Source organism: Bombina bombina, chromosome 11, assembly GCF_027579735.1.
Source record: "Bombina bombina isolate aBomBom1 chromosome 11, aBomBom1.pri, whole genome shotgun sequence".
NCBI classification, from domain to species: domain Eukaryota; kingdom Metazoa; phylum Chordata; class Amphibia; order Anura; family Bombinatoridae; genus Bombina; species Bombina bombina.
In genome coordinates this window covers 181,642,811-181,658,029 of record NC_069509.1, presented here as the reverse complement: position 1 = coordinate 181,658,029, position 15,219 = coordinate 181,642,811, and the positions used below count along the sequence as shown (strand labels likewise).

The window sequence follows — 15,219 nt, the reverse complement described above, 5'->3', positions numbered from 1 at the left end:
CCTAAAGTTGATGGGGCTATTTCTACCCTTGCTAAACGTACTACCATTCCTACGTCAGATGGTACTTCGTTTAAAGATCCTTTAGATAGGAAAATTGAATCCTTTCTAAGAAAAGCTTATCTGTGTTCAGGTAATCTTCTTAGACCTGCTATATCATTGGCTGATGTTGCTGCAGCTTCAACTTTTTGGTTGGAAACTTTAGCGCAACAAGTAACAAATCATGATTCTCATGATATTATTATTCTTCTTCAGCATGCTAATAATTTTATCTGTGATGCCATTTTTGATATTATCAGAGTTGATGTCAGGTTTATGTCTCTAGCTATTTTAGCTAGAAGAGCTTTATGGCTTAAGACTTGGAATGCTGATATGGCTTCTAAATCAACTCTACTTTCCATTTCTTTCCAGGGCAACAAATTATTTGGTTCTCAGTTGGATTCTATTATCTCAACTGTTACTGGTGGGAAAGGAACTTTTTTACCACAGGATAAAAAATCTAAAGGTAAAAACAGGGCTAATAATCGTTTTCGTTCCTTTCGTTTCAACAAAGAACAAAAGCCTGATCCTTCATCCTCAGGAGCAGTTTCAGTTTGGAAACCATCTCCAGTCTGGAATAAATCCAAGCCTGCTAGAAAGGCAAAGCCTGCTTCTAAGTCCACATGAAGGTGCGGCCCTCATTCCAGCTCAGCTGGTAGGGGGCAGGTTACGTTTTTTCAAAGAAATTTGGATCAATTCTGTTCACAATCTTTGGATTCAGAACATTGTTTCAGAAGGGTACAGAATTGGTTTCAAGATGAGACCTCCTGCAAAGAGATTTTTTCTTTCCCGTGTCCCAGTAAATCCAGTGAAAGCTCAAGCATTTCTGAATTGTGTTTCAGATCTAGAGTTGGCTGGAGTAATTATGCCAGTTCCAGTTCCGGAACAGGGATGGGGTTTTATTCAAATCTCTTCATTGTACCAAAGAAGGAGAATTCCTTCAGACCAGTTCTGGATCTAAAAATATTGAATCGTTATGTAAGGATACCAACGTTCAAGATGGTAACTGTAAGGACTATCTTGCCTTTTGTTCAGCAAGGGAATTATATGTCCACAATAGATTTACAGGATGCATATCTGCATATTCCGATTTATCCAGATCATTATCAGTTCCTGAGATTCTCTTTTCTGGACAAGCATTACCAGTTTGTGGCTCTACCGTTTGGCCTAGCTACAGCTCCAAGAATTTTTTCAAAGGTTCTCGGTGCCCTTCTGTCTGTAATCAGAGAACAGGGTATTGTGGTATTTCCTTATTTGGACGATATCTTGGTACTTGCTCAGTCTTTACATTTAGCAGAATCTCATACGAATCGACTTGTGTTGTTTCTTCAAGATCATGGTTGGAGGATCAATTTACCAAAAAGTTCTTTGATTCCTCAGACAAGGGTAACCTTTCTGGGTTTCCAGATTCAGTGTCCATGACTCTGTCTTTAACAGACAAGAGACGTCTAAAATTGATTGCAGCTTGTCGAAACCTTCAGTCACAATCATTCCCTTCGGTAGCCTTATGCATGGAAATTCTAGGTCTTATGACTGCTGCATCGGACGCGATCCCCTTTGCTCGTTTTCACATGCGACCTCTTCAGCTCTGTATGCTGAATCAATGGTGCAAGGATTACACAAAGATATCTCAATTAATATCTTTAAAACCGATTGTACGACATTCTCTGACGTGGTGGACAGATAACCATCGTTTAATTCAGGGGGCTTCTTTTGTGCTTCCGACCTGGACTGTAATTTCAACAGATGCAAGTCTCACAGGTTGGGGAGCTGTGTGGGGATCTCTGACGGCACAAGGAGTTTGGGAATCTCAGGAGGTGAGATTACCGATCAATATTTTGGAACTCCGTGCAATTTTCAGAGCTCTTCATTTTTGGCCTCTTCTGAAGAGAGAATCGTTCATTTGTTTTCAGACAGACAATGTCACAACTGTGGCATACATCAATCATCAAGGAGGGACTCACAGTCCTCTGGCTATGAAAGAAGTATCTCGAATTTTGGTTTGGGCGGAATCCAGCTCCTGTCTAATCTCTGCGGTTCATATCCCAGGTATAGACAATTGGGAAGCGGATTATCTCAGTCGCCAAACGTTGCATCCGGGCGAATGGTCTCTTCACCCAGAGGTATTTCTTCAGATTGTTCAAATGTGGGAACTTCCAGAAATAGATCTGATGGCGTCTCATCTAAACAAGAAACTTCCCAGGTATCTGTCCAGATCCCGGGATCCTCAGGCGGAGGCAGTGGATGCATTATCACTTCCTTGGAAGTATCATCCTGCCTATATCTTTCCGCCTCTAGTTCTTCTTCCAAGAGTAATCTCCAAGATTCTGAAGGAATGCTCGTTTGTTCTGCTGGTAGCTCCGGCATGGCCTCACAGGTTTTGGTATGCGGATCTTGTCCGGATGGCCTCTTGCCAACCGTGGACTCTTCCGTTAAGACCAGACCTTCTGTCTCAAGGTCCTTTTTTCCATCAGGATCTGAAATCCTTAAATTTAAAGGTATGGAGATTGAACGCTTGATTCTTGGTCAAAGAGGTTTCTCTGACTCTGTGATTAATACTATGTTACAGGCTCGTAAATCTGTATCTAGAGAGATATATTATAGAGTCTGGAAGACTTATATTCCTTGGTGTCTTTCTCATCATTTTTCTTGGCATTCTTTTAGAATACCGAGAATATTACAGTTTCTTCAGGATGGTTTAGATAAGGGTTTGTCCGCAAGTTCCTTGAAAGGACAAATCTCTGCTCTTTCTGTTCTTTTTCACAGAAAGATTGCTATTCTTCCTGATATTCATTGTTTTGTACAAGCTTTGGTTCGTATAAAGCCTGTCATTAAGTCAATTTCTCCTCCTTGGAGTTTGAATTTGGTTCTGGGGGCTCTTCAAGCTCCTCCATTTGAACCTATGCATTCATTGGACATTAAATTACTTTCTTGGAAAGTTTTGTTCCTTTTGGCCATCTCTTCTGCCAGAAGAGTTTCTGAATTATCTGCTCTTTCTTGTGAGTCTCCTTTTCTGATTTTTCATCAGGATAAGGCGGTGTTGCGAACTTCTTTTGAATTTTTACCTAAAGTTGTGAATTCCAACAACATTAGTAGAGAAATTGTGGTTCCTTCATTATGTCCTAATCCTAAGAATTCTAAGGAGAAATCGTTGCATTCTTTGGATGTTGTTAGAGCTTTGAAATATTATGTTGAAGCTACTAAATCTTTCCGAAAGACTTCTAGTCTATTTGTTATCTTTTCCGGTTCTAGAAAAGGCCAGAAAGCTTCTGCCATTTCTTTGGCATCTTGGTTGAAATCTTTAATTCATCTTGCCTATGTTGAGTCGGGTAAAACTCCTCCTCAGAGGATTACAGCTCATTCTACTAGGTCAGTTTCTACTTCCTGGGCGTTTAGGAATGAAGCTTCGGTTGATCAGATTTGCAAAGCAGCAACTTGGTCCTCTTTGCATACTTTTACTAAATTCTACCATTTTGATGTATTTTCTTCTTCTGAAGCAGTTTTTGGTAGAAAAGTACTTCAGGCAGCGGTTTCAGTTTGAATCTTCTGCTTCTGTTTTTCATTAAACTTTATTTTGGGTGTGGATTATTTTCAGCAGGAATTGGCTGTCTTTATTTTATCCCTCCCTCTCTAGTGACTCTTGTGTGGAAAGATCCACATCTTGGGTAATCATTATCCCATACGTCACTAGCTCATGGACTCTTGCTAATTACATGAAAGAAAACATAATTTATGTAAGAACTTACCTGATAAATTCATTTCTTTCATATTAGCAAGAGTCCATGAGGCCCGCCCTTTTTTGTGGTGGTTATGATTTTGTATAAAGCACAATTATTCCAATTCCTTATTTTATATGCTTTCGCACTTTTTTATCACCCCACTTCTTGGCTATTCGTTAAACTGAATTGTGGGTGTGGTGAGGGGTGTATTTATAGGCATTTTGAGGTTTGGGAAACTTTGCCCCTCCTGGTAGGAATGTATATCCCATACGTCACTAGCTCATGGACTCTTGCTAATATGAAAGAAATGAATTTATCAGGTAAGTTCTTACATAAATTATGTTTTTAGCAACAGTAGTATAATATCTAGAATGTTTTAGTTTTTTGTGTGTGCAATAGTAGTCTTAATACATAGATATAGATAGCTTTCTTTCCTAAGATATGGAAAGTCCACGGCTTCATCATTTACTGCTGAAAATATCACTCCTGGCCAGCAGGAAGAGGCAAAGAGCACCACAGCCAAGCTGTTAAAAGGACAGTCTAGTCAAAATTAAACTTTCATTAATTAGTCAGATAGGACATATCATTTTAATCAACTTTCCAATTTACTTTTATCATCAAATTTGCTTTTTTCTCTTGGTATTCTTTGTTGAAACTAAACCTAGGTAGGCTCATATGCTAATTTCTAAGCCCTTGAGGGCTGCCTCTAATCACATGCTTTTTCACAACAAAAGACTTGGTAGTTCATGTGGGCCATATAGATAACACTTTGTTCATGTGGGCCATATAGATAACACTGTGTTCAGGCACAGTCATGTGATCAGGGGGCTGGAAGAAGGTTCTTAGAGAACTGTGTTGGTTATGCAAAACTGGGGAATGGGTAATAAAGGGATTATCTATCTTTTTAAACAATAACAATTCTATTGTAGACTGTCCCTTTAAGTATCCCTTCTCTACCCACAAACCCCAGTCATTCTCTTTGCCTTGGTGCATGGAGGAGGTGAAGTTTCGGTGTCTGATTTTTCACTTAAATCAAGATTTTATTATTTTAGGAAGCCTGAGTAGGTTTACTCTGATCTTCCTTTTCACGAAAGGGTCTAGCCGTACTCCACGTCAGTCTCTTCTCTAGGGCAGTGGTGGTTTTAGAGCAGTTAGGAACTTGTGGGGTGGGCTCCACTGTGTTTTTCTAACATGTTGCTGCCCTGGTATAGAAAGTCAGAGTAGGCTTACGCTGTTCTTTCTTTTTCCACATGTCCCTGTAAGGAGCGGCACCCTTCCATACCGTGAGAGCAGCTGTCTTTCTGCCAGGACAGCTAGAGGTGCAGGTAAGTTCCTTTTTGTCTTCTGGGATCCAGAAGGAGGCTGTCACGTTAACTATAACTCTGAAAGCTGAGGGTTAACTCATAGCTCTGAAAGGGCTACAACATTCTGGGACTTATATCCTGCATACAGGATTGTTTTTTTATGGCAGGGGCAGGCACTTTATTGTGACTGGAGACTGGGGTTAACATCCTTTATGGATAGGAAGACTAACCCATTACAGGTTGGCATTCATATAATGAGGGAGACATTTCTGGTTTTTGTGATCGCATCTGTTGCGATATTACTATTGCGCTTTTTAGTGCCACAGGAAGCGACTTCATAACCTTTTGGCTTCTTTTCTGGTCTGAAGTGTGTGCGCACTCTTAGTGCAGACGCAGCTTCCAGACCGGTGTGGTGTACCACTTATTTCACTTAGCAGAGTGGATTTTCAGCTACACGCTGTCAGAAGTGAGCCCAGAGTCTCTCACAGAGATCACTACTGTTCTGGTTCAGGCATTTGACGATCGAAAGGAGCAGGTAGGCACCTCAGTCTTAAGACTGAGGTGTAGAGGGGCTAATTATTAAAATTGTCACATAATCTACATGCTTAATTACTTGGATTTTCTGTGGGGCCATTATTCTTGCTAGAGACACAGGGTGCATGTTGTTGCTGTCGTTCTCTTAAAGTAACAGGTTGCTGGTTCCATGGACAGATGCCCAATTTGTGTAGATAACCCAATTCTGTTGCCCTTGCCTTTTTGTTACCCATGTATAGACAGAACTTTAAAGAATAAAGATAGACTTTTTGTTTTTGAGCCAACAGTCTCTTAGGATGATGCTGTGCAGGCAATGCCACAGTTTTCTCCTCAGTCGTCCCAAGCCTTAATGGCGTCACATGCAGTGCCCTGCAGTTCCTCTAATTCTCCTGGGGGAGTTTATTTGCAAGCAGAGATTGCTGCCCAGGTATCTGCGGCATTGGCTGCCATCCCCATGCTACAGGGAAAACGCAAGAGGAAAATTAGAGATTCAGATAGCAAGGTTTCTGTTCCAGTTTCTGATGAGGAAGATACGTCGGTAGCCTCTGAGGGTGAAATCTCAGATTCGGACAGTATAATGCCTTCATCTGATGCTGAAGTTGTATCCTTAAGATTTAAGCTTGAACACCTCCGTGTACTGTTAAAGGAGGTTTTGGCTACTCTTGATGACTCAGATTCTCTTACCATTACCAACCCTAGGAAATCTGATAAACTTAATAAATACTTTGATGTTCCTTCCTCGGTGGAGGTCTTTCCTGTACCATACCATGCCACAGAGATTATAGCAAAGGAATGGGACAGGCCTAGGATTCCTTTTCCCCGTCTCCTGTCTTTAAGAAGATGTTTCCTGTTGCTGACTCCATTAAGGAGTCGTGGCAAATGGTGCCTAAAGTAAAAGGGGCCATTTCTACACTGGCTAAGAGAACTACTATTCCTATTGAGGACAGCTCCTCCTTTAAGGATCCAATGGACAAAAAGCTAGAGGCTTATTTGAAGAAAATGTATGTTCATCAAGGTCTCCAATGGCAACCTGCAGAGTGTATTGCCACTGTGACAAGTGCTGCAGCCTATTGGTTCAACGCCTTGTCTAAGTCTCTTCAGGTAGAGACTCCTTTAGAGGAAATCCAAGATAGGATTAAGGCTCTTAAATTGGCCAATTCCTTTATTACCGATGCTTCCTTGCATGTCATTAAATTGGGAGCCAAAATATCTGGTTTTGCTGTGCTAGTGCGCAGAGCATTGTGGTTGAAATCTTGGTCAGCTGATGTCTCCTCTAAGTCTAAGCTTCTGGCGATTCCTTACAAGGGTAAGACCTTGTTTAGACTCGGATTGACAGAAATTATTTCTGATATTACGGGTTGAAAAGGGTCTTTCCTCCCACAAGACAAGAAGATTAGGCCAAAAGGACGTCAGATTAATTTTCGTTCCTTTCGTAATTCCAGAGGAAAGTCTTCCCCTTCCTCTTCCAAGCAGGGACAGGCCAAGTCTTCTTGGAAGCCCTCCCAGTCTTGAAACAAGGGGAAGCAATTAAAGAAACCCACAGCTGACTCTAAATCGGCATGAAGGATTTGCCCCTGATCCGGGATCGAATCTAGTGGGGGCAGACTATCTCAATTTTCTCCAGCCTGGATACGAGATGTCCCAGATCCCTGGGCTGTGGATATATTATCCCAGGGTTACAAACTGTAATTCAAAACCTTTCCTCCCAGGGGCAGGTTCCACCTCTCAAGATTATCTGTAAACCAGATTAAAAAAAGAGAGGTGTTCTTGAAATGTGTTCAGGATCTTTCTTCCCTGAGAGATATTGATACAGTTCAGTAACAGGGTCTAGGTTTCTATTCCAATCTGTTTGTGGTTCCCAAAAAGAGAGGGAACTTTCTGACCTATTTTAGATATGAAATGTCTAAACGAGTTTCTCAAAATTCTGTTTTTCAAGATGGAGACTATCCGCTCCATTCTTTCTTTGGTGCAAGAGGGTCAGTTTATGACTACCATAGACCTAAAGGATGCGTACCTTCATGTTCCCATTCACAAAGATCATCACAAATTTATGAGATTTGCCTTTCTGGACAAACACTTTTAGTTTGTGGCTCTTCCAAAAGGTTCTGGGGGCTCTCTTGGCAGTGATCCAGTCCCAGGGAATTGCAGTGGCGCCCTACCTGGACGACCTTTTGGTTCAGGCACCATATTTTCAAAAAGCAAGATATCACATGGAGATCTTATTGTCTTGTATACATTCCCACGGGTGGAAAGTGAATCTGGAAAAAAGCTCCCTTGTTCCAGCTACAGGGGTAGTCTTTTTAGGGACTATAATAGATTCTCTATCAGTGAAAAAATTTCTGACAGAGGTCAGAAGAGCCAAAATCCTTTCCTCTTGCCTCTCTCTACAGTCGACTGCTCGACCATCGGTGGCTCAGTGTATGGAAGTAATCGATCTGATGGTGGCTTTCATGGACATCGTTCCCTTTGTTTGATTCTATTTGAGAGCTCTACAGTTGTGCATGCTCAACCAATGGAACGGGGATTATGCGGACCTGTCTCAGAGGATAGATCTAGACCAGTTGACAAGAGACTCTCTCCCGTGGTGGTTGTCTCAGGAACATCTGTCTCAGGGCACATTCTTTTAGAGACCTTCCTAGGTGATTGTGACTATGGACGCCAGCCTTCTGGGCTGGGGAGCAGTCTGGGACTCGTTAAAGGTACAGGGACTTTGGACTCGGGGGAGTCTGCTCTTCATATCAACATTCTGGAGTTGAGAGCGATTTTCAATGCTCTGATGGCTTGGCCTCAGTTGTCTTTAGCTCAGTTTATCAGGTTCCAGTCGGACAACATAACCTCAGTGGCGTACATCAACCATCAGGGGGGAACTCTAAATTCCTTAGCCATGAAGGAGGTGTCACGGATTATTCAGTGGGCGGAGGCTCACAATTGCTGTCTGCCATACACATTCCGGGAGTAGACAAATGGGAAGTGGATTTCCTGAATAGACAGACTTTTCATCCCGGGGAGTGGGAACTCCATCCGGAGGTGTTCTCCAGTTTAACCCTCGAATGGGGGGTGCCGAAGTTGGATCTGATGGCGTCTCGGCAGAATGCCAAGCTTCCAAAGTACAGGTCAAGGTCAAGAGACCCACAGGCCACTCTAATAGATGCTCTGTCAGTTCCTTGGGACTTCAGGCTGGCATACCTGTTTCCTCCATTTGCTCTCCTTCCACGAGTCATTGATTGTATCAAACAGGAGAGGGCATCTGTGATTCTAATAGCGCCTGCGTGGCCTTGCAGGATCTGGTATGCAGACCTAGTGGAGATGTCATCTCTCCCACCATGAAGACTGCCTTTGAGAAAGGACCTGCTGATTCAGGGTCTCTTCTTTCATCCAAATCTTGTTTATCTGAAACTGCTTGGAGATTGAACGCTTAGTTCTGTCTAAGCGTGTGTTTTCTGAGCCAGTCATTGAGACCATGATTCAGGTTTGCAAGCCTGTTACGAGAAAGATTTATCATAAGATATGGTGTAAATATCTTTATTGGTGTGATTCCAAGGGCTTCTCTTGGAGTAGAGTCAGGATTCCTAGAATTTTGTCCTTTCTCCAGAAGGTTTTGGAGAAGGGCTTGTCAGTTAGTACTCTGAAGGGTCAGATTTCTGCTTTATCTATTTTGCTGCATAAGCATCTGGCGGATGTGCCAGATGTACAATCTTTTTGTCAAGCCTTAGTCAGAATCAGGCCTGAGTTTAAGTCTGTTATTCCTCCTTGGAGTCTTAACCTTGTTCTTCAAGTGTTAAAGCTGGCTCCATTTTAGCCACTGCATTCCATAGATATTAAGTTCTTATCTTGGAAAGTTTTGTTTCTTATGGCTATCTCTTCTGCTCGGATAGTCTCGGAACTCTGAGCTTTGCAGTATGAGTTGCCTTATCTTATATTTCATGCCGATAAGGCGGTTCTTCATACTAAGGTAGGTTTTCTTCCTAAGGTGGTTTCGGACAGAAATATTAAACTGGAAATTGTTGTTCCTTCTCTATGTCCTAATCCTTCTTCTCACATAGAATGTTTATTGCACAACTTGGATGTTGTACGTGCTTTAAAATTTTATTTACAGGCAACTAAGGGCTTTTGACAGCCAGTCTTCTGCCCTGTTTGTTTCTCTGGGAAACATAAAGGTCAGAAAGCTACTGCTTCTTCTCTTTGGTTGAGAAGTATAATTTGTTTTGCTTATGAGACTGCTGGACAGCAGCCTCCTAAGAATTACAGCTCACTCCACTAGGGCTGTCTCCTCTTCTTGGGCTTTCAAGAATGAAGCGTCTGTGGAACAGATTTGCAAGGCTGCAACTTGGTCTTCCCTGCATACTTTTTCAAAATTTTACAAAATTAAATAGTTTTGCCCCGGCTGAGGCTTCTTTTGGGAGAAAGGTTCTTCAAGCGGTGGTGCCTTCTGTTTAGGCCTGCCTGTCTTGTCCCTCCCTATTCATCTGTGTCTTCTAGCTTGGGTATTGGTTCCCAACAGTAAATGTTGAAGCCGTGGACTCACCATATATTAGGAAATAAAACAATTTATGCTTACCTGATAAATTTCTTTCTTTCTGGATATGGCGAGTCCACGGCCCTGCCCTCTATTTCAAGAGTTATTTTTGTTTAAACTTAAGGCACCTCTACACCTTTTGTTACTCCTCTTTTTTTTTTTCCATTTACTTTCTGTCGAATGACTGGGGTTTGTGGGTAGAGTAGTGATACTTAAAGGGATAGGAAAGTCAAAATTAAACTTGCATGATTCAGATAGAGCATGTAATTTTAAGACACTTTTAAATTCACTTCTATTTTCAAATGTGCTTTGTTCTCTTGGTATCCCTTGTTAAAAAATGAATACGCACATATCATACTCTAGTGGGAGATGCTGCTAATTGATGCCTGCGCACATTTGTCTCTTGTGATTGGCTAACTCAATGTGTTCCGCTAGCTGCCAGTAGTGCAATGCTGTCCCTTCAGCAATGGTTAAAGGACCAGTCAACACATTAGATTTGCATAATCAACAAATACAAGATAAGACAATGCAATAGCACTTAGTCTGAACTTCAAATGAGTAGTAGATTTTTTTTATAACAAATTTCAAAGTTATGTATATTTCCACTCCCCTTGTACCATGTGATAGCAATCAGTCAATCACAAATGCATATACGTATAGTCTGTGAATTCTTGCACATGCTCAGTAGGATCTGGTGACTCAAAAATTGTAAATATAAAAGACACTGCACATTTTTATTAATGGAAGTAAATTGGAAAGTTGTTTAAAATTACATGCTGTATCTGAATCCTGAAAATTTAATTTAACCTGAGTGTCCCTTTAAGAGAATGAAGAAAATTTGATAATAGAATTAAATTGGAAAGTAGTTTAAAATTGTATGTTCTATCTGAATCATAAAATAAAATGTTGGGGTTTACTATCCCTTAACAGCTTGGCTGTGGTGCTCTTTGCCTCCTCCTGTTGGCCAGGAGTGATATTCCCAACAGTAAATGATGAAGCTGTGTACTCACCCTATCCGGAAAGAAAGAAATTTATCAGGACTGGCCAAGAACAAAAGTAAAAAAAAAAAACTTACATGTGGGCTGACACATGTATCAATCAACAAACAAGGAAATTGCTAGATCCTTACTAAAGACCAGATTACAAGTGGAGCCGAATTTATTTTTATTTTTTTAATCAATAAAAGCAAACATTGTTCAGACAAAACCCTATGAATATACTGTTCATTGTCTGGTTTAACTCTTGTTTACCAGTGTATTTTATCATTAATTTAATAACAACGTTGGTACCTTATGTTTTAACAGGTGCTGCAAATAGCTGATCTATTAAATCAGGATTTTTCTAATTAAGGAAGGGTCTTTTATTTTCATTTGGGACTAAAGTTCTATAATATTTTATTAAATATTTGTTAAAACCAAGAAAGAAAGTTTTTTATAAACACTTTTGTGCTTATAACCAATGTAATACAGTCCCTGATTCTCAACAGTAGACAAATGTTTGCTAAAAACATTTACTTACATTTATTACTGCTGCCAATATCCACACATTTTTCAGTCAGGGTCACATTTTCGCAAACTTTCCAGATGTCAACATAAAAGTTATCGCCTACCCACCAGGTCTGAAAATCAGATGCAAAAGGAAAAAATATAATTAATAATCAAGGTTTAGGCAGAGATGGTTTGGGGATGCTATGCGTCTCAAGTCATTACTCTCGCACCACTAAACATCCAAAATGTCAGCTGCCCTGAACTTACAAGCTAGCGCCTTTTTTACAAGCCTCTTGCTCTACACAAATACAAAAAATGTGTAATTGGCAGTAAAATATGAGGTCACCTAATATCACCTTCTGCACTCTTGTTATTTATGTTTCCAAAACTGGAGGTTTAGATCCACTATGAGTTTAGCACACATGAAGGGGAGGAGAGTTTATTCTCTTTGGAGGCTAAACAATGACGTTATTTAGCTTTATGGTAACCCCTTGTTTACACCAATTTGATTATATAAAAAGGATCTAAGATAATATTAATAATGAAGTCTCCCTACATCAGAATATTTTAACTCATCATTGGGTTTAAGGTAGTGAGCCCGAGCAGATTACTAAAACATACTGGATGCTCAGGGGTGGGGTCTAGTGTTCCTGGGCTGGATTGGGGTGGTCCCAGATTTCTGTGAAAGAAAAATAGGAAAGAGGAACATCAGATTTTAGTTCCACATCTGGTAAAATTTAACTTAGTGAGGGACAACCTTAAAGGGACAGTATACAACAATTTTCATATAACTGCATGCAATAGACACTACTATAAAGAATAAGATGCACAGATACTGATATAAAAATCCAGTATAAAACCATTTAAAAATGTTCTTAGAAGCTCCCGTCTTAGCTCTGTTTAAAATGTTACTGGAACACCCACTGCAAGTGGGAAATAGCAGACACCCCCTATCCCTCTTACTCTGCATATGAAAAGACCCTTTACACAAAAAGAAGCAAGCTGGAGTATAAGTTGGTATTCTCCTAAAACTTTGGGGCTTGGTTAGGAGTCTGAAAATCATTGTTATTTAAAAACAAGCAAAACTATCCATTTAAAAAAAAAAAACTGTATAGGCTATATAAATGGATCAACTACAAAACATTTATGCAAGGAAAAATCTTGTGTATAATGTCACTTTAATGGTCTCATTTCCATTGCAAAAGAGAGCAAAAGAAAAGAATAAGCACCAATTAGTTTTGGTAACAAACATTTATTTTACAGGAGCCTTGTTAATCTGCCCCTCACTCAGGCTGTTTTATCCTTTTACACTGCTATGTTGCCTGCAGTCAGTTAGCAGCTACACAGACCAGGTTTGGGGTTCTCTTGCTCATTAGATACAGCTTCTGATTGGCTGCACTGAAGAAAAGAAGCTTAAAGACTCGGCTAAACTAAGTTTTCCTTTTTTAACAAAAATTATCGGCTGAATGATCAAGCTTTCCTGAAGGCTTGCCGGAAAACATAAATTATGCTTACCTGATAATTTTCTTTTCTTCTGATGGAAAGAGTCCACAGCTGCATTCATTACTTTTGGGAAATAAGTACCTGGCCACCAGGAGGAGGCAAAGACACCCCAGCCAAAGGCTCAAATACTCCTCCCACTCCTCTCACCCCCCAGTCATTCTGCCGAGGAACAAGGAACAGTAGAAGAAATATCAGGGTGAAAGATGCCAGAAGAATAAAAATAAGGACGCCCCACATAAAAATTATGAGTGGGGAGCTGTGGACTCTTTCCATCAGAAGAAAAGAAAAATATCAGGTAAGCATAATTTATGTTTTTCTTCTTAAATGGAAAGAGTCCACAGCTGCATTCATTACTTTTTGGGAAAACAATACCCAAGCTATAGAGGACACTGAGTGCCAAGACAGGAGGGTACAATAGGTGGCCCATTCTGATGGCACCAAGCCTGAAACCACCACCCACAAAAAACCCAGCTTTGTCAGAAGCCGAGAAAACTTAGAAAGGAAAAGCCCAGAGGACACTGACCCACAGGTAGTGCAGAGCCTAGCTAGAGACTGCAAAATCAGACTCAACTGAGCCAACAGGCCTCCAGGAGACACCGTCGCCCAACAGTCGGTCCCTCACCAAAGAAGGGAACACCAGCCTAAACTCCCAAAGGGATAGGGCCAGGAAGAACCAAAGGAAAAAAACGAAAGGTCACAAAATCCATAAAAGGAAAACCCCCCAGAGCAAACCCAGCACACAAGGGCCCAAATGAGTCCCAACAGACAAGGGGAGACTATGCCTAGACCAGGAGAAACTGGAGATATAGGAACAGAGAAACCTCTCTCTCTCTCTCTCAAACGTCGTGCAAAGCACCAAAAGACAACAGAAGATGGAGTCCTCACATAGTCCGAACTTGGAATACTGAAGTATTCCGCTTCAAAAAAAGTGCAACAGACCCAGACTAAAAATCCTGAGTCAAGAACACGCCGCCATCATCAGGATGACACAGAGAATACTTGCTGAGAAGTAAAAGCGGCCAGCAAAAGAACAGATTGCAAAAGAAAACCCCCAGACAGAGGCACACTCTAGGCAATCCAAGCTGCCTGACCTACCCACAGGTCTTCCAAAAAAGGGGAAAGCACATAACCTCCACAAGACCCCCAAGCAAGAGAGGTGACACCCATAACCTGAGGTGGAGCAATCCTAGACCCTCTGCTTGTAAGCCTATGGAGCTAGCTACTATGCCCACCTATATCCTGGAGATAACATCTCTCAAAACCCACTCCAAACTGGGCCATCCCCAGCAACAGCAGGTCTGAAACAGGGGAACAGAAGAACCCCAAAACCAGCTCAAGGGTGAGCAGAAGAATGGCCACAGCCATCCAACAGAGCACGGGAACAACCCGACTCCATAGAACAGACGACAGGACCGTAGACCCAAAGGATTTAGCAAAAAGGTCCAACTTAGTCTCAACACAGAGCCAGCAAGACTCCAGATCCCAGAGAGAATACCCATCTCTGCTAGGGAAACTCACAGTTCCCATCTTCTGAATCCAGGAGAAGCCCTAAGAAAAGGACCACATGTCCATAAAAAGCAGAATAAGCTCTCACCAAAAGGGGAAAAGGGCTAAAAGGCGGCACCTTCCACAAGCCACAGGCTAAAGGAGAGATTAATCCCCAACGCAGAAGCCCTGTTATAAGGGATTCCCTTAAAAACTAGCCTGCTAACACGCAACCAATGTGCAATAGTAGCAGCAGTGACATTGCAAGTCCATTCACCTGCAGAGCAGTGAATTCAATGGATACCACAGCAAGCTGACCAAGGGAAACCGCCTAAGGTGCAAAACAAGACCAATGAGAAACGGCACTCAGATTACTTGACCTTGTCTTGGTTGGCCAGGTTTTCTGAGTAGAAGGACATAGCCCAAGTTCCCGGGAACTGGGGGACCCCAAACCAGCCCTGGAACCTAAAAGTCCAGTAACAACCCACAACAGGATCCACAAGGGAAAATGCTGAGTGAAACTCAGCAACGGGAAGCCCCAGGGAGAAACAGGTCCGAGCCCCCAATTGTTTAAACTAAACAATACCTGAAAACTTAATACCCTGTCTGATAATAATAACCCAGACCACAGGGGA

At 41.4% G+C, this 15,219-nt stretch overlaps 1 protein-coding gene across 1 annotated transcript in view; it reads right to left on the bottom strand.

Moving 5' to 3' along the window:
- The window catches only part of EMP2 (epithelial membrane protein 2), an 86,394-nt gene that overhangs the window by 7,973 nt on the left and 63,202 nt on the right, over positions 1–15,219 (bottom strand). The window contains exon 3 of the mRNA XM_053694900.1: positions 11,628–11,727. Coding sequence (XP_053550875.1) covers positions 11,628–11,727 — 100 coding nt within the window. The remainder of the gene's footprint in view (positions 1–11,627; positions 11,728–15,219) is intronic.